The 20,613-nt window shown below is 37.3% G+C and overlaps 1 protein-coding gene across 1 annotated transcript in view; it reads right to left on the reverse strand.

Annotated features, from left to right (window-relative positions):
- Positions 1-15,571, reverse strand: part of STXBP6 (syntaxin binding protein 6) — a 34,417-nt gene extending 18,846 nt beyond the window's left edge. The window contains exons 1-2 of the mRNA XM_082485210.1: positions 15,461-15,571; positions 13,537-13,702 (exon numbers count right to left, since the gene is read on the reverse strand). Coding sequence (XP_082341336.1) covers positions 13,537-13,702; positions 15,461-15,505 — 211 coding nt within the window. The 5' untranslated portion in view covers positions 15,506-15,571. The remainder of the gene's footprint in view (positions 1-13,536; positions 13,703-15,460) is intronic.
- Positions 15,572-20,613: the final 5,042 nt, after the last annotated feature.

Here is a 20,613-nt window from a genome sequence, read left to right on the forward strand (position 1 = left end):
ACCTGATCTAGTTGAAGATGTCCCTGCTCATTGCAGGGGAGGGTGGACTAGATCACCTTTCAAGGTTCCTTCCAACACAAATGATTCTATGATTCTTTGAAATTAAAAAAAAAAAAAACACTTCTGTAGGTCTTTGCACCTAAATCTGACTTTCAAAAGAAGCATTAGTCACTGAAGTCTGGTAACTCTGTTAAGTGTTACATATTCTGCACTTAGTTTAGCTTGTACTGATCATACAAAATTAAAACTCACTGTACTCTCAGGTCACAGATCAATGTTCCCCCTTTGTATTAGTCTGATTCTGGTCAGGAAACTAATGCAGGTTTCAGAATAAGAAGTGATCTCAAATTAAGACTGATTACACTACATTCCCCTGTTTTTATGTGGGGTAGGCAATTTCTTCTGACACAAATGAATCTTCTAATACCAATTGATGGAATACCCATTAAGTGGCCAAGAACAACTGTGAATAGAAAAATGCTGGCAAATATTGAATATTATTTTGAAACAGAGAGACTTTGAGATTACAAAACCATCTAATTTAGCATTTTGTCCAAAACATATAGGACAGAAAGAAAAAAGAAACACAGTGGATTATAAGCGCTTTTTAAACCTCTATAAACCTTTTAAAACATGATCCCATACTTTTCAGTCTTCTTGATTTGCAACATCTGAAACGAAGCCTTTAACATTAATTCTAGTAATTTAGAATATTTTGTACTGGAACATATTCTAATATAACCCTAGTTCGTCATTTCACTGTCAATTCATTATTTACATCTGCATACAGTTTCTTTTTACATATCTGTAATCGTGCACTTTTACGGCCAAAGAAAGCCAAGTTTAACATATCTCAGTTCTTACACGAGGAAATAGCATATTTTTTTCTTGCTACTAGTTAAGTAATATCTATATCCTGGGAGTTAAACATATGCTTCCAAGTTATTTCTAACAATAACAAAAAAGACTTTGTGTATCATAACCTTATACTTTTAAAAAGGTCCTACTGATTATAAAGAATGTAGGAGGCAAAATGATAATCCTAACTGTTCAGCTGCAAAACCTTCATCAGCAAACAACAAAACAACATAAACTTTATTGACAACTGAGATCAGTTTCTTCCTCTGCTCTCATTAGCCACATCATCTCTTTAGGTTTGCAAGGTACGTTTTAAGTTAAAAAAAATAAAAATAAAAATTCAGTCTAGTGGGTAACATCCCACTTTCTGTTTTAGTCCTGGGTTTAACCTATTTACTGGAAAGCTACGTACTCTTTCTGGATTGACTGACTGAAGAATGTGTCGGTATTTCAGCTTTCTGCAATGATTGCAGCCTACACAGTCATTGCAGATCTGGACTGCTAGCTACCCAGGGTCTTGCAAGTAATATCGTCATAGCTGCCCAAAGCTCAGAAAAGGCCACTGAGTCCACCTAAGGACCTGAATAAATGCTCTGATTTCAAGAGTGCCATGATTAGACTACTGATAGTACTCTACTTACTAATAGAGTTGAGCTTAACGTGTCTGCACAAGGTTTTTTTTTTTTTTTTATTGTAGCTATGTGGAAATGTTCTAAATCAGACATTGATGAACAAAGTTTCTTCACTTTTGCACCACTATCAAGTAGGAACCATGCAGAACAATTGCAGTATCCAGGTGCTCAACACCTAAATAACTTAGAGCTGAAGTTCACACTGAATGAAGAGGAGCCTGCCATGGTTCCTGAGGGCAGGTAAGGGATGTCTGAAAGATAGTACTGACCTTAATTCAGCAGCAGCGGAAGGATACACTACTAAAAATCCATCCAGGTCATAATAGCAATAACTTTCCTAACTGCAAGCTTAAGTCAACACTTGAGAGAACTTTACCTTCTGTACTTTCCTGTCCAAATCCATAACTGGCTTTAAAGCATCATTTCAGCAGTAGTCCTTTACGGGGGGGAAGGAAAGGAGAAGGAAACAGAAGAAAGAACATTGTTTATATAGGTGTGCAACCTGAGGGTAAGTACTGGTAAGCAGAAGGAGCAACCAGCCAAGGTACTCATTTTATGTTTTTGTCAAATGTAAATAAAAGCAAAGAGAGAAAGAAACCATTGGTGCTATAACTTGTTAGTGGTCTGACAGTGGAGAAAGAATGGAAAACATTACATAGATCCAACAATTGTGTATTATTTTAATGAAGAAAAATTTCTAACAGAATTAAGAGATGAGACAAATGTCTTCACAGAATTTGTTCGTAGCCTGATAGCCAGCATGACTGGTCTTTCAGTAGCTTAGACCAGCTTCTAACCTTCAATAACGGGTAAGTTAAGCGATTTCAGGGATTGTCATTTCAGATTTGATTCCACCCCTGGGAATCAAAAACAGTGGCCTCTTCTCAAGACGTTCTACAGCTGCACAAAGGTAATGCAATGCATTAAAGTCTACAGTGAGTAAAGGTAATGTCAATCCAATTTGTTTTGCATTTTATGAGTGAGTTTAAATAACGTGAAGAAAAAGACAAGACAGAAAAATCAGTAAGTTATATCCTTAGAAAACTCCTATACCACAGCGGGCATTCTGACACAATCCTTTTGTAAGAGAAGCAATTTTGAACAGCAAAACCCCAACACTTTGGTCTAAAACCTCATCAAAACTACATAGATTGTTCTCTTTCTTAATGTTTTATATTAAACAATAATGAAAAGCCATGAAAAGCAATCATGAAATGGAATACCTGCCTCCCCTGCCGGCTCCCTGGGGAAATGAACCCCATCCTTGCTGGAACCAGGACACCCAGAAACTAGTCTTTTTTTTAAGACAAAGAAGAACAGGGACTTACATGCTATTCGATTGTGAACACTGGATATACAAAATTAAGCTAGATGAAATGGCTGTTAAAAATCAGAGGGTGGCAAACAGAATTAGACAGGATTAGAATGGGCTATTTTACCCAACATCATTGCCTGCAGAGCTTTTTTTTTTTTTTTTTAAACAGTTATGTACACAGAATTGAAATAGAGGAGAGAGATGAAAACATGGAGGGAACATTATTCAGCAATAAAATACTTGATATTTCTTTTTTGTAGGTTTTGTAGGTTTAGTTTTTCCGGACACAAAATTAACTATGTATTAAGACATAAAGAGCAATTTTAGTTATTCTTTTCCTTTATTCCTCTAACCTGAATCTGGGAAGTTCTACTCCAGGTGACCTGGAAAGGATTATGGTTTCCTACCATGTGGAACAAAGGGATCAACTCCCAACATCCCAGCTGCTGAATAACTTTTTTTTTTTTTTTTAAATCCTCCTTCCCCTCAATTCCCAGAAAGTCTAGATATAGAGAGTTTAACTGGTGTCACTTGCCTCACTGTCACAAACATTTAGCATGGACTTTTCCAACATTTAAATACCGATTTCCAATTCATAACTTGGAAGCCCTGAACCGGGGGAGGTCAACCATATTCAAAGGCAGTTTGAACTGCAAGAACATAAGTCAGAGGGAAAACAATCCCGATTATTTTTTTTTTTTCCAGTGTAGTGGTGTATTTGGAGCTTTACGTTTCAAATACCAGGTTTACAAGAAGGCAAAACGTAAGCCATAATCACCCATAAACACCCCCCCCCCCCCGAACCACAAACAAGAAACAACAAAAAACCCATAGCCCATATACTATAGATATTACAAATTAAAACACAGACACAGCTATCAGATTAACACTGCATGTGAACAATCAGAAAGAAGAACTAAATGTTAGAAAAATTGAAAAATTAAGTGTTAGTAAATAAGACTACCCAAACAAGGTCTTCTATGCATTCTTAACGTCAATATGAGAACTGCAAGAGATGAAGGAGATGCTAAAATCCTTCAGAAGATAAATGACTTATATTATCAAAGTAGCAAGAGAGCTATTGCTGTGAAACCACATGGTGGGGATATACATACTGAACTATTCCGATCCATGTCAATTACAGAAGACTGAAAGTGTCAACACGAATGAATTCCTGCTAGTTATAGAGTATGCTGTACTAAATTTAGAATGACTTTTGGAACGGAAACAATGCTGGACAAGATAACTTACACTTTATATTTGCTTCATGCAAATGTATAGTAATGTCATTGTCTTATGACTTCAAAAGGGATTGTTTATTAAAAATATGACACACAGGATTTTTACTCAGATGATCAAGAAGTGATTCTGGAGACAGATCATGTCCTATCCTTTCTGACTGAAACTGGAAAGAATCAAAATTCAAAAAGATAACAAAAAGATACTCTGAAAAAAGTATGTATCAATTCATTAAGCATCAGACAGTTCTGAGCAACGGATTTCAAATGAGCTAGTGGCTGTGCGATTTTCAAACAAGATGAGGTGAAATGGTTGGAGCACTGTCATTTTAAGAAAAACTTATTTAATACATCATTTGAGTTTTCTTGCCTCAAGCAACCTTTATACAAAATTCATTCTCAAGGACTTAAGAAGCTCACAAATACTAAGAAATGGATTTGGATTCACACAGAAGTGCATCTCACAGAGGTATTTTCAGTTATTACTATCGATGCACCACTTGCATTCACTTTCCAGACTGGCGAAAATGGCTGCATTCAATGAAGTAACAGTGACCTAAAAAAGAAAGATAAGAAATACCAGGTTGCAGGAAAAGAAAAGGGGAACTTTAGTTTTTGAAACAGCTGGGCACTCAGGTGGTGCAGTTTTCCTTTTTAAAGATTTCATTTGGCCATCATCCAAGGCTGCTGTTTTTCTTTTTGAAAAGAGTAAGAGAAGCAATTTTGTTTTTCATTTCTAAAAGTTCTCAAGTTGTTATGAACATGGACAATCACCTCTCCATGTCAGAGTACAGCTAGATCAAAAAAAAGTTTCATTAAGGATGAAGAAACTCTGGCTGGTCTCACATGGTTACGCACAAAGATGACCAGGAGACAGCTTTCACATGCAAATGCATGTGCACAGCAGCATCAAAACAGAACAAGCATTCCGTTCATTTTAAGCAAATATTGATGAATTCCAAAATGCTATAAAATACATATAAAACCTCAAACATATGTTTTAACTATACACAAATATATCTATGTATGTATAAATACACTGAGTATGTGTAAATCAGTCTTGTACCTTCAACAACACTAAGCTAATGAAGCTATGCAAGGAGAAACAGTAAAAGATATCTCAGTAAAACAAATCAGGGTCAAACTGGCAGTGAATAGCTTTGCCGCTGTCGTAAGTTACATTCAAGATAAATTCCACCTCAGGAGTAAGAAGCACCTCAAGTAGTCCTTGAGGTGGGCTTACTGGACTGACAAACTGAATATGCAATAACTCATATGTGCTAAGACCAGTCAATCAGTAAAGAAGAAAAACATTAACTTTTCTTTCGCTTACTTATCAGCAATTTTCTTTAGTGAAGCACAGCAAGTACCAGCTACCCACAGTGAGCGTTTCAAAGATGTTGCAAACTTATCAATGTCATCATTACTTTATGAGTCCAGGCAGTTGCATTTCATCTGAAATACAGTAACTTTCTTTGTAGCTTGAGGATGTGATTTCTAGTGTTCACTGTAATGCAACGTGGGACCCACACTGTGACACTGGGCTTTTTCCTGGAATCAGATTCATGGCATGACTGACGTGCAGAAACTTGCTTCTGTATCAAGTTTATTTTTACAGACTGTTCACTTTCTTCCACAAAAGCACTTTTTCAAGCAGAACTCTAATGCACCAAAATTGACACTACAGTAACTTGCGAGCCACAATAAACAATACATTCAGTTTAAATGCAATTTCCTAGGAAAATATTTACCAAGCCACAGACACACAGTGAAACAAAATATACACAAGTGTATGGCTCAAAGGTGCTGGAATGCACTACAGATACCACAGCAGTTCAGCAGAACTGTATTGTAAACCAATTGTATTTTATTTATAGAGGAGAGAAGTAAATAGAACTGCCACAGTGGATCAGACTAGTGGTCTGTCTAGCCTTGCACATTACCAGCTTCTCAAAGGGATGTAGTACTGCAACAGTCTGCTGGACCACTCTCCACCATCTTTACCAAGTCTTGGGAAACGGGCGAGGTGCCTGAGGACTGGAGGAAAGCAAATGTCACTCCAGTCTTCAAAAAGGGCAAGAAGGAGGACCCGGGTAACTATAGACCGGTCAGCCTCACCTCCATCCCTGGGAAACTGATGGAGCAGCTTATCCTTGGTGCCCTCTCAAGGCATATCAAGGATAAGAGGGTTATTAGGGGCAGTCAGCATGGCTTTTCCAAGGGGAAGTCATGCTTGACCAACCTCATAGCCTTTTATGAGGAAATAACGAGGTGGATGGATGATGGCAGAGCGGTGGATGTGGTCTACCTTGACTTCAGTAAAGCATTTGACACGGTCTCCCACAGCATCCTCATGGCTAAACTGAGGAAGTGTGGACTGGATGACCGGATAATTAGGTGGACTGCGAACTGGCTGAAGGAGAGAAGCCAGAGAGTCGTAGTCAATGGGGCAGAGTCCAGTTGGAGGCCGGTAACCAGCGGAGTGCCTCAAGGGTCGGTACTGGGGCCCATATTATTCAATATATTCATTAATGATTTAGATGAGGGAATTGAGTGTACTATCAGCAAGTTTGCTGATGACACTAAGCTAGGAGGAGTGGCTGACACGCCAGAGGGCTGTGCTGCCATCCAGAGAGACTTGGACAGGCTGGAGATTTGGGCAGGGAATAACTTAATGAAATACAACAAGGGAAAGTGTAGGGTCCTACATCTGGGCAGAAACAACCCCAGGTTCCAGTATAGGATGGGGAGCTACCTGTTAGAGAGCAGTGTAGAGGAAAGGGACCTGGGGGTCCTGGTGGACAGCAGGATGACCATGAGCCAGCACTGTGCCCTTGTGGCCAAGAAGGCCAATGGCATCCTGGGCTGTATTAGAAGGGGGGTGGTTAGCAGATCGAGAGAGGTCCTCCTTCCCCTCTACTCTGCCCTGGTGAGACCGCATCTGGAATATTGTGTCCAGTTCTGGGCCCCTCAGTTCAAGAAGGACAGAGAGCTGCTGGAGAGAGTCCAGCGTAGGGCAACTAAGATGATTAAGGGAGTGGAGCATCTCCCTTATGAGGAAAGACTGAGGGAGCTGGGTCTCTTTAGTTTGGAGAAGAGGAGACTGAGGGGTGATCTTATTAGCGTTTATAAATATATAAAGGGGGAATGTCATGAGGATGGAGCCAGGCTCTTCTCAGTGGCGACCAGTGATAGGACAAGGGGTAATGGATTCAAGCTGGAACACAAGAGGTTCCACTTAAATTTGAGAAGAAACTTCTTCTCAGTGAGGGTGACAGAGCACTGGAACAGGCTGCCCAGGGAGGTTGTGGAGTCTCCTTCTCTGGAGACATTCAAAACTCGCCTGGACACCTTCCTGTGCAACCTCGTCTGGGTGTTCCTGCTCCGACAGGGGGATTGGACTAGATGATCTTTTGAGGTCCCTTCCAATCCCTAGCATACTGTGATACTGTGATACTGAACAGAAACTGGAGTAACCACGCAACAAAGTCATTCCCTAAGCCTCAATAATTACTAGCTTGTTTGACTATCAGTAGAACAAGCGAATAATAGATTGCTTCCAATCTTATTAATAAAACTTTGATTATATTCATATATTTAGATACCCGATCTTCTAAATATTTTTAGATAGGCAGCACATTAAAATAAGGATTTTCATAAACTAAGTGTTTTTTAAGTTTTCTTTCTACCTTTGATCTTTTGGTCTTGATCTGGTTTTATTGCTAATAGATGTTCCATTAAAATAAAGGATAAGATATTATCTATACTTTTTCAAGCTAATTACATTCACACACTTTGGTTTCTTCTAGGATTCAGCATCACCATATAGTTTTGATGTCCCCGCCTTCCTGCTTCCAAAAAACAGTACTGAAGTTTAAAGTTTAGTCAAAATTATATAAATTAGAAATTAATAACTAAAGTCTAGAGAATGTATAGCACAAAGATTAAGAGCCAAATCAACAGGTCCCAAATGTCTTTCAGAAAAACTTATCTTCTCTATTTCATATGTACTTTTGTTGATGTTTTTAAATACCGGCATTGAGGCCAGGCCAGGCCTGTATATTGCAGCTCGGTAACAAATTAAGAAATATCTAATTAGGATCAATTTCATACTACCACAACCTTTACCCTCTTCCAAACTGAGAAGTTTATTTAAACTTGAAAACTTTAATCTAAGAAATTCATAAAAATCAGTACTAACCTAAGTCAGTAATATTTTCAATATTAACTAATATTTATGCTTAATGAAAGTCTAACCAACCAGGAACTTTCAGAATCAGTAATTACTAAAAAAGCAGAACTCCATTCTGACTCTGTAAACACTAAAAACTGATTATTTGACACAATTTTTTTTTTTTTTCCCCATTTCTATGACAACCAGTAATATTCTGCATCTTGAAGATAACACCTCACATAGATCCTCATTCTTCAGAAAAGGCAAGAAAATATATTGCTTCATACTTTCTATATTATCTCATCTCAGAGTTATACAGATCAAAAAGGAACCAACCTTTAAGATGATAAATGTCCCTTCTCATTTTATGTACCCCTACAGATTTTACAAGAACATAATGTACTTTTTTGCCCAAGATACCCATTTTAGAAAGTTAATTTAAAGTTCTGAATATATGCAGTATTTCTATGGAACAAGCACTCAACTACTCTTATCCATTCTGATCTCAAACACGGCTTTTATGCTTAAGATACCTAAAATCCATCCAGATAAATAAAAAATGGTAAAGCAGAATTAATCTTGACATGAATATGCAGGGCGTAAAAGCAAGCACATGCAACGGTCTCTGGCAGCATAAAATTTATTTTTAATATTTCAATCTCTAGACTGACAGAGTCCTTTATTTTCTCTAAAGCAAACAACTGAGTATTTGTTTTACCATGGCAAGAAATATCTTAATCACATGTGCAAAATTTTGTTGTTCTTGTACAGAAACATTGCTAAGATTTGTCTGATCGGTAATTTCACAATGGCAAAACACTGCCAAAATTTTTTTTTTTTGTCAAATTAATTTGCATCAGAATTAGTTTACAAGTGGAAGCCTGTAAGAATATTATGTTCAATTACACACTTTTTTCAATGGCTATCATGTAAGAGTTGAAACCACCAAGTATCAGGTATTTGACAGGAGGGAGGGGAGCAATCTTCTTTTTTCCCATGCTAATTCCTAATGGCAAGTTTTTGTTCATCTCCTTTAATTAGTCATTAATCTTGCACAGTATGGTAAACACCACTATATGCTTACCAGGTCTCAAATGTGGTAAACTAAGCTGAGTCAATAGCTTATGAAAAAAAGAAATACTCATTACCATTCTCACATTGGCAATGTATTCTTGGAGGAGAAAAAAGAATGATACATTAATAACTCCTGTCAGCTGTCATAGAGAAAACGTTACAGAGGCAAAGATGTCACTGCTCTGAGCTTCTTAGAATATTTTAATTAATTCAGCAGAATGGCTGTTAAAACCAAAGCACACAGGTAGGACAAAGCTTAAAACAAAACAAACCAAAAAAATATCACAGGATCATCATCTTCCTTCAACCAGAGATCCTGCTCCTTTCCAAGGACTATGCATTTCTAATACGTATCTAAAGGTGGCAGCAACTCTTTATTCTTACAGACCCAGAATTAATCTTTTAAGAGCTTTAAATGCTGTATCGCAGGGTTCTATCCAGAAATGAAAGTCAAACTCATCTTCAGTGTCAGCCTAATGTTATGTCAAGAATTAAATTGTTCTAAAGAACACAACCTGTAGATGACAAAATTTCTGCACGCCACTCATCTCCAACTTTGTTTTTTACGTGACTGACATAAAAGCAGTACAATCTTGATTGACTTGGCCACCGAATGACAATTAACATAACACAAAGGTGCTCCAAATTAGACATATTCTAGTATGGGAACCTGTATGTTAGAAAGATACAAAAGCAGAAAGTATTTCTTACTTCAGTGAAAAAACCCTCTACCTCCAAATGCCTGCCTTTCCTTTCCTCCCCAAAATAACATCCAGAGTGCATGTAAGCTACGAAGACAGCTCTACTAAACAACAGACAAACTTGAAATATTTAGTACAAGATACTAGTGGGAAGAATCTTGTTACAGTCTTCCCAAATTTGAATTTGCTCTTTGTTCTCAGAATTAGCACCTACACCTTTCATCTGTTCTCATTATTGTTGTAATTACTGATGTCATTAATCAAGTTACAGAAAACAGTCTAGCCTATTTAACTCTGCAGACTATATCCTTACATGATACTCAAATGAAAATAAAGCAAAGAATGGTTCTGGAGAAGAAGAATCAGGGGCAGGGCTCTGGCCTGCAGGGGGAAGTTTGTGTGTTTGGGGGGAGGTAAAAGGAGGAAGGCAATGAAGAGGGTCTGGAGTTCCACAGGGACACCCATATTTACTTACGGCTAAGCTCTTAAGCACTTCTTGCAGAAACAGACACAGCATTAATTTCACTTTCTGCACTCCTATCCTTTAGGAAGGAATAAGGCTTAATAAGATAAGCAAGCTTGTAAACAAGCCCTTCAAAGTTCTTTCATCTTCAGTTCCACTTGTGAGGAAGTCTTCTTTGGTGGAATTTTTTGTTGTTTTTGAAAATATGCATTAATTAAAAGATACACATTACATATATGATGCGCATATCTATATAATTACATAACATAACCGATATGTGTGTGTATATTGACAGACTGCAGATATCTCCCCAGTGTCTGAGACAGTCAACTACCAACTCACAGAACAGCTTCTAAAGTCAATTAAAGGTGCTGCTTCTGGTCACTTAGCAATTACTCCATTTGCCTCAGATTAACAGACCAACACAACCCAGTGACTGAACTAACTTCACAGTATTAAGTATTACTAAGGGGGCCTGCCTTTAATTGGGAGATATATCAAAGTTGCTACGATAATTGTTTATTTTTAATTAGTGGAGGAAGCATGTGTCTGCTAAATACATTGTAATACATTTAAATATAAAATAAAGCAAAAGCTTTTGAAGATGATGAAAAGAAGACTATTGAAATATATTCTCCATGTATACTAGAACATTAGGAAAAATGCTGAACAACATAGTAAACCTAAGAATGTTTCCACAACTCAAAAAAAAAATTTAGTTTGAAAAGCTAAGTTCATCTATTTTTTTCAATTAATTATATTTTCAAGAAATATCAGCATGGGTGCTTGAGTAATACTTTTGTAACTAAGTAAGAATTTATCTGTATGCATGAATACACCAATAAAGCTTGTAATTATAGTATAGACATAGTAATACTGTAGAAAACCTAGTATCACACTAAGAATATAAATCTGAATATGTAAAGAAACAGCAGATGTTTAAACAGACTATTTCATCTTACGTATTACAAGACAATTTCTAATTATATGATAGCATTGCCTTGTATAATAATTGATACAGCTGATTTGCTAATGAGGATTTTCGCCCCCTCCCCCCCTTTGGCCGACATCTCATTGCTCAATGAGGCAGACACACAGAAGGCCACTGGAATTTAGGGTCAACTATTACTTGGTTTGCACTTCTAGTTTCTGTCAAATTTAAAACCCATCCACAGGGAGTCTGTAACCCAGTGTGAGAAAAAAGTTGACAGTATGAAGAACAGCAGAAGCACTGTATCCGTGAGGAGATTTATTAGTCCCTGGCCCTGTACAGCGTCCACAGTCTGTACTGTGTCTGTGTGAGATTGTGTCTGTGCACAGTCAGAATGTCAGGCAAAGAATATGGAAACAGTCACCATCTGGTATGGGAGGATGGCTGAATAAGCCCATTTAAGCAACGGAATTTTCATAGAGAGAATATAGGTATGCTTCATGGGACATTGTGGGGTCTAGTGTGTGTTAAAAAAGTAAAAGTCAAGACGAATTTTATGAATCTCAGTGGCAATTTTTTTTTTCCCACTGTGATGACACTTATTTAAGATAAAGGTTAATATTTGGGTCAGTTGAATCAAGAATTTAATTTCGAACAGGTCAAACTTATGAGAATAAAATAATGCATGTAATGTGTGGTGTTTTATTAACACTGATTAATTAGCAGGAAGGATGGAAGAGCAAACAGATGACAAACAAAGGCTTGATAGGACACTTCCATACGAAATGGAAAAATTGTAGAGGTTATCTTCTCCCATCAGTGCAGAAACTGCTCCTCCCTCCTCCCCACCACACCAAAAAGAAAACAAAGGAAATCCTATTAATGTGAAAAAATGAGAGAGGAAGTTTACAAGAGAGTTTTGTGCCTTTTTTCTTAGCTTGAGAAAACACTAAGAGAAAAGGATGATTGACAGAATAGTTCTGACTTATGACTGCAAAGTTAGCAGTAACCTCCGTGTCAGTAGCTAAAACGTAAACACCAAACTGGACATAATCTCTCTCTTCCTCAAGTTTACCTTTGGTGTTTTAGAGAAGAGGGATGCATGACAAAATAACAGCCAGAAAAAAGAGCATAGAAAGGTGGCTGCACAAAATGTAGTTCTGATAGTACCATACAGGAATGTATTCTAGATTTATGAGGGAAGAGAATTACCAGAAAGAACTGAGTAAGGCTCTCTATATTTATAATTGATGCCTACCGGCGGAGGGGAAGAAACAAGAACTAAGCAAAACCCCAAGTCAGCTTGCTCTTCTCTTTTACAGTTTGGAAACACAAAATGTTAGGAGATTCATTGAGAAAGAGAAAAAAAACAGGTTTTTTATTCCAGTTGTGCAGAATATGGGAGATGTAAGAGTTTTTAAAAGTGTTCTGTTTTAGAGCAGAAAAAAAGGAGACCACTTAAAAAAAATTCAGTCTAAGGGAACAACTAAACTGGTTTATTCTCCTAAAGAATACTTTGTGAAATACATGAAAATCCTCCCCCCAAAATAGTTTTTGCTGCTCAGGACAGGGATGGTAAATGCCAGTTTCACATATTGACCAGACTTTTTTTAACTAACCAGATGGTTTTAAGCCTAATCCCAGAAATTCACCTTAAGATACGTGATTTATGAAATGCAACAAAACTCTAAACTAACCGATTTCTGTCAAGGACAAAGTAAATTCCAAAAGACCCATGGGAAGTTCAGTAATAACCACTTTTTGACAGACTTGCAAGGAAATGATAATGCAGAACACGCTTTTAGTGGGAAATGTTTCAGGCCACCCAGAAATGTTTCTGGATGAAGAAAAGTAGAGAGACAAACTGAAATCAAGATTGCTAAAAAGAGAGAGGAGAATAACTTCTTACAAGGTGGAGAGGGGATGTTGCCTCTAGAACTGAAGACAAGGGAAGCAAAGACAGTAGAAGAGTGTGAAGTGGTACTTGGAGAAATGCTGAAACCTAGACGTTTACTACTGTGAAGTTAGCATATTCAGACCCACAGTTTCCAGATGTAATTAGGCTGCAAGCTCATTTGAACACAGAATAACTCATGTGCAAATCACTTTATGTCCAAACTCACAAAGTACTCCAGCTGCAATTGACTTACCTCCCATAATTTTAGATTGGCAGTTGATAAATTCTGGCTTCTTGTCTGTAAGGTATCGCTGACAAGTGTGATGTAGAACCTGAAAGAAGGTGCATTTTTCTGAAGCTGTGCTTGCTACCCATTGGTCAAAAGCATTTTCAAATAGTAAATCAAATTCTGGAGAATCCTAAAAGACAAAAAACATACTACTATTATTCCAGTTCTATAAATGACTTGCAGAAAGATATAAAGCTATTACTTTTTAAAAGTATTATGTTAGAAAAAGCAGAAAGATCGTGCAAATCAAGACCTTCCTGGGCTTACGCTTCTTTTGCATATTTTTGGATGTAAAAAAAAACAGGCAGGAAGTTTTTTTTCTTGCAGATATTTTTAACAATATTCAGCTATGACAAAGACTCCAGAAAACAAAAATACTTTAGTCCAAAAAAATACGAGTTGGAATCTTGTAAGAAATCCTTGTTATATACAGATATAGAATTACTTATGTCTCTTATATTACACAAGGATTTGTGCCTCAGCACAAAAATCTACTTTCACAATATATTACAGAAGATGTGTTTCTGCTCTCAATGCTCAACCAAAGGAGGAAAGCAAATAGCAAGTCCTAGTTATTGTATTTAATGTATTATCATAAAGTGTTGCTTAGGGCTCAGGATAGCACGAACAAAAGAGCATTCCCAGGAGAGAGGGGGGAAAAAAAAAAAATAAAAAAAAATCAAAGCCCAGCTCTATACTGTGCATCAACTGCCAAAATAAATGGATTTTATGCAAGAAGTATTGCTATGTAGCAGTATTTGCTAAATATAATTTTGTAATCTAATCTCGTAAATGCTATTTTGAATCGATGACACAAGGAATCACAGGAAGACAAGTTTGAAAGGAACATGCCTAAGCTTAAGAACTTGATGGGACTTTGATTCTGAGAGTACCCCAAGTATGTTATTTATAGCACATGCCGGGAAAGGTCCTAAAACTCATATCCCTTATCTATTTGTCATTACTATAATTTTCGTTGCACCTTTGTTGCTCCTCTACCTAGAGAAAATATAATTCCACACCTTGCATTTCATAGGGCAGTGGCCAAAGGGCTTCTTTTTTGTACAAAAGACTGCATTGGGTAGTAATGCAACTTGGTGCACCATTGCTAAGATGCTTAGGTGGCTGATCAGAGCACGGTTTTGAACAAACCAAGGGTGCTAGTCACAAACATATTTTGCTGTACAATGAACACGGTAAGTCACTTTGTGATCTCATAGTATAAACCACATTCCTAACTTCCAATTCTGCTGGTTTACTACTGAAGATTTGTATTCATAAGCATATTACATGTTAGTATGACTTTGTCTTGAGACAGCTCAAGGTGGGCTGTATATTCCACATTAAAAGAATTCCAGAACTATTTCATGGGGAGTTGGTTTGTTTTTGGTTTAAATCAGTGTTCATGTGCCACTGGCAACTAAACCACACCACCGCCCTTTGTAAGAAAAGATAAGAAATGCAGAACGATCAGAGAAAAAACACAAGGTTCACAGTATTTCACAAACTTGAACCTCAGTAACCTCTTCTGTCCTTGCTTCTACTTACTGCTCTATCTTACAACACAGCTGCATGGACCCCAAGAGGCTTATAGCTGAAGACAATGCAAACAAGGCTCTTATTTTTCCTCTTTACAAAGAGAGAGAAGGAAAAAAAGTAGGGAAAGACAGGAAGAAAAAACCCGTATGATAACGAGCTTTGGCTTCCTCCCATCTTTCCCATTAAAATCTAATTCACATATTCCATTGAGTTACTTCTTTTTTGAGACTTTGCACTTAAACCTGTATCTTATCTTTCCAGATGCCCTCTGAATAGTGAAAGAATGCCAGATTCACAACTTAGTTATAGAAGAGCTCAATTTTCATTTTCTAGAACTGTTCAAACTCACCCGATTAGGGTCTATACCATTGACCTGGCGAAGCTGCTCGAGCATCCACTGCGTTCTCCTGACAAAGGATGTAGAGCCTTCGAATTGCTTCACCTTCGTAATAGACGCCTGAGCTGGTTTCTTGTTCGTCACTGAACATATAAAAGAAAAAACACATAACTGAAATGGGCTTAATGTTTCAGGAACATGCCATTTAGTTCACTGCATCAGTAGCTGGTTTGCTGGTGTATTTTCTATAATGTCCCACAAAGTAAATACATGTCACTAATTGACAGAAGAACACATTCCCTTTACTGGGTAACATACCAAAGAGCACATTCCTTATTGTCAGAATGATAGTATGATGCCAAATAAGCATTATACTACTCAAAACTGGATCTGTTTTAGCCATTAGCAGCTTAAGTTGCCAACACTCTGTAAAAAACAGAATGAAACTGAAGGTCTTTCCATCTGTATTCTTACAACCACCTTACTGTTCTCTTTTCCCCATGCTAATTAGCAGAGGTTTCTCATACACAGCCTCTTATTAATTTCTTTCTCTTCTTGTCATTTTAGACAGGAGAACATGAAGAAAAAAAAAAAAGATACATCTCCATGTAAGTATAGGTTCATTTACATGAACTTTTTTAAAAAAAATCTGTTAAATTAGACTGACTTTGATGTTGGTGATTGATTGCAAAAAACACAGGTTTCTCCCGTCTTTTCACAACATGTTTCATATAGGCCACACTTGTATAACACCAACACCTATAACATTCAATTCCCGATTTCCAGTCAACAGACATATGTATATGCACTTACTGGACTGAGAAAGTAAATCCACCCAATCAGACAGTAGTCTGTGAAAAATATAGTTATAAGAATTAAGGAACTATAGATTGCTCGATCTCACCAAAAATATTAGGTACCACAATGACTATATATAAGAAAGATCTTAATTGTTATAAACAAAATTTATATTGAAAACCACAAAGTCAGTCATGCAAGACGGCTCTGCCTTTAAAAAAAAAAAAAGGCAATATAAACTACTCCAATTAGTGTATCCTTAACTCAGCATCAGGTTTTCAAAGAGTTCATTAGAGCTAACCTTTCAACAGCAGGAAAATTGGCTTCCTGTATTAAGACTTCTTCGTTTAGAGAAGAAATTTTCTTTTCATCAGTATAACTTTTAGCCTCTCACTTTCTATAGTTGTACCCTGTATTTTATTTACAAGTTATTCATCTGTTGCTGTATGTTAAGTCACTTCCAAACACATTTCTACTTTCTGTGAAGAAAGAATTTGCACAATTGTTGTACTGCACAATCTACTAAAGCTGGTGTGTCATTTATTTTTCTCCTTAAACTCTTTATTTCCAAAAATCTTTTTATCCATGTGGTCCTCCGAAAAGAGCATTATTAGAAAAGTCACTTTTCTTTCTTTTAGATGCTGGCGGTTAAAAAAGGCTGTTAACATAATCAAGACTTATATAGTAAGATTGCTTATTTTTGTGCACCCCCTTTGCCCCAGCAATCAGGGAAACAGGCTTCCCACTCTGAAAATGCATGCTGCATGCACTTCTGCATGCTGGGATGCAATTATACAGTAAGTAAACACTGCTGTAATACCTCATCATTCCAAAAAGTTAAAAAGTTAATATTGTTTCTTAGGATGAAAATTTACCAATGCACAGATCATTGTCCTGATGTTAAATGTACTTTGGAATAGATTAGCAAATTCAAATTAGTATGCAAAGTTCTTTTCAACACCTCAGATTTACACATTTTTCAGTTCAGTGTGTGTCTGCATCTGTGTATGTGAAAGTCCAATCACCCTTAGGAGAACTTCAGTTGATAAATAAAAACTTCATTTCCAAGGACATTTTAGTAGGCAAAAAAAACTCAAAAGATTAGATACTAACATTCCACACGGCAGATAATTGTTTTTAAGAAGTTACCTTGGAATAGAAAGCATAGTTGGACTCAATATATTGACCAGACTATTGATAAGAATGTAATAAACAGACTGTCAGAAGTCTCTTAATGAGCAGTTGAAGCACTGAGAACCAAACTGATGCAGTATGCTATTCAGAATCGCACATCAAACGGTACAGAACAGAGAAAATCAATGTAGTATCAGAAAGGTAGCAGTAAAATTAGATCAGAACTACTGAAATGCAAAGACTAGCTATTACTAAGAAGTGAGGTTAGTATTAAGGGTTCATTGATTGCTCAGTGGCCTATGCAGCCATGCCTAGCAATATCAATAAAGCAGAGGTGATAGGCATCCTATCTATACTTACACAGTATATACAAGTTCTGTTTTTATTGCACGTTTACACACCACTGAGTGGGAAACAAATTCACAAGTTACATGAGCCGACCACAAACTGTCCCTACCTTCCCTGAATGAACCCTTTCTAATACTTACTCATGTCTTTTTTGCTAACCCCAGTGATCACTTTGGCAGACTCTGTAGCACTCCACTGGAACGAGTTTCACATATTTTCTACAAAGCAGTACTAATAGAAGGCTATCTAACAGTGGCTCAAGTTTTATGGTCTGTGGATTATTCCCTTTCCACACAAAACAGGCAACAATCTATTGCTGAATGAGCCATGTATTAAAAACAAAACGAGTATACTATACATAAGCCACACATAGAATTAACACTAGTAGCATTGCAAAACAAAGCGTTCAAAACCAGGAGGCACTAGACAGAAAAATTATATGATCAAATGCTATTTTTTTCCACCTCAGAACCTCATGGATAATCAATTCTGCGATGCAAAGACAAACTTTAATACAGTAAACTTCTCACTGCTCTGAAGACTTCTACATGACATACATTCTAGTGCTCTTAAAAACAGGAGTAATTTCAACTGAAAATATCAAATTTTATAGATACGATAGTTAAACACTAAATGTCTCATATGAACATCTCCATAAATTGTTTGGCTGATTTGACATATCCAAAAAACTAATTCTCCAAAGTTCTCTGTATACCACTTTTAATAATCAATGAACAGCATCTTTGTCTTCAGCTGGAGCTGTTAGTGCTGTGCTCTGTCGTTCAGCAAATGAAGACCACATTAAGTGCACAAACTTCAAACTCTTGCAAATGCCTATTTGATCAACTACAAAAACATCTTGATTAGATGACTGTTTCTGTATCATCCACCATACAGTAAGTCTAGGAGAGGCTGTGAGGGCTCTTCTACAGAAGAGCCTGTAAGAGCTTTGGATATCTCTGTTGCCTTAGGTAGAAATTAAGTCTCAAGTTAGCTCTTGGAAAAATGGCAGTTCTCCCTTTAGATCTCACATTCGTAATTATCGCACATAGCAAACAGACCTAGTTGCGTTTCACCTTTTGTGTCTTAGTATTTTAGGAAAAAGCTAGCATTTCTAGAACACTAAAAAAAAAAAAACCCAAAAAAACAGCTACCCACAAACGCACCAAACATGCTTTAAAACCTTCATTTAGTCCGTGACAGCTTGACAGTAGTATGGCAGTCATTACAACTCTGCGAAGCCCTTTGGCAGCTGGGAAAACCATCCTCACTAGCTGCTCATTATGTTGCTTTGCAAACTAGAGCACTTCCACACAAGCCACTGAGTGGGTGTTACCTTGCAAACACGTAAAAAGTCTTTTCTTAAATCTGAGACAAATTGGAAGCAATTGCGTGCTCCTAGCCGCTTTCCCTCTCTGACAAGTAATTCAGATGTGTTCACTAAAATCGTCCACAACCATTATCTACCTTAATAAAATAAAAGACAATATTTAAGTTATGCTTCAATTCTAGGTGTTTTTTTTTGTTTTTGCTTTGCTTGTTTGTTTTTTTTTTTTTTTTTTTTTTTTTTTTTTTAATTTCTTTTTGTAACAGAACTTAACATTACGCCTTCAAAATATGAAGCTGTATTAGTGTGGAAAAAGCACATTTATTTGGAACCCATCAATAGATGGTAGGTCCGTATGGTGTTTCTACATGTCACCAGATGCAAATAAAACAGCTTTCTAAATTATTGTTATTTTTTAAAGAAGCATACAGTTATTGGTAAAGTAAGAAAGAACGCCTGAGGAGTCAGCTACAGCAATCTATGATGGAAGACATTGTGAGTTTGTTGTTTTTTGGTTTTTTTTTTAAACACAGACTAACATATAACCAAAAGTCACTGAGTCAGAAACAGCAGTATTTCTTCTGGGACTGAAGATGTTATTAACCATTTTGTGAGACCCCACCTGGAGTACTGCATCCAGCTCTGCAGCCCCCAACATAAGAAGGACATGGACCTGCTGGACCACGTCCAGAGGAGAGCCACGAGGATGATCCGAGGGCTGGAGCACCTCTCCTATGAGGAGAGGCTGAAAGAGTTGGGGCTGTTCAGCCTGGAGAAGAGAAGGCTCTGGGGAGATCTTATTGCGGCCTTCCAGTACTTAAAGGGGGCCTACAGGAGAGCTGCGGAAGGACTTTTTACTAGGGCATGTAGTGATAGGACGAGGGGGAATGGTTTCAAACTGGAAGAGGGCAGGTTCAGATTGAACATTAGGAAGAAGTTTTTCACTTTGAGGGTGGTGAGGCACTGGAACAGGTTGCCCAGAGAGGTTGTTGAGGCCCCGTCCCTGGAGGTGTTCAAGGCCAGGCTGGACGTGGCCTTGGGCAACCTGGTCTAGTGGGAGGTGTCCCTGCCTATGGCAGGGGGTTGGAATTCAGTGATATTCAAGGTCCTTTCCAACCTAAACCATTCTACAATTCTGTGATTTTGCATCATAAAAATAAAGTTACAGTATTAAGTTTCAAAGAGGTTGTTAAAGTTTGAGAGGCATGCAGAAATACTCTGTTTCAAAGCAGATCACAGAATATGAGGCAGAAATAGTCAGATCAGAATTAGCCTTACAGAATGCTCTGGCAGAGTCAGGAAGTCACTGTTCTCATCATTTGGAACACATGGAAACAAACGTATTTGAATTCCAGACCTCAGCTAGAATCTGGTACCACATGCACGTCTAGCATCTTAAGCAGCAAATCAATACAGTTCTTCACACAGAAAGCTAAGGGAGATTAAAGTCACAGCCCTATTTCATCTCCGCTGCAGTCCAGAATATACTTTATTTTTTCAGTCTTCTAAAGTATCTTTATTTGCATGGAAAAGATAAAATAATGAAAAAATGGTTAAT

Source organism: Vanellus vanellus (assembly GCF_965231255.1).
Source record: "Vanellus vanellus genome assembly, chromosome: 6".
In the NCBI taxonomy this organism is placed as follows: Eukaryota; Metazoa; Chordata; class Aves; order Charadriiformes; family Charadriidae; genus Vanellus; species Vanellus vanellus.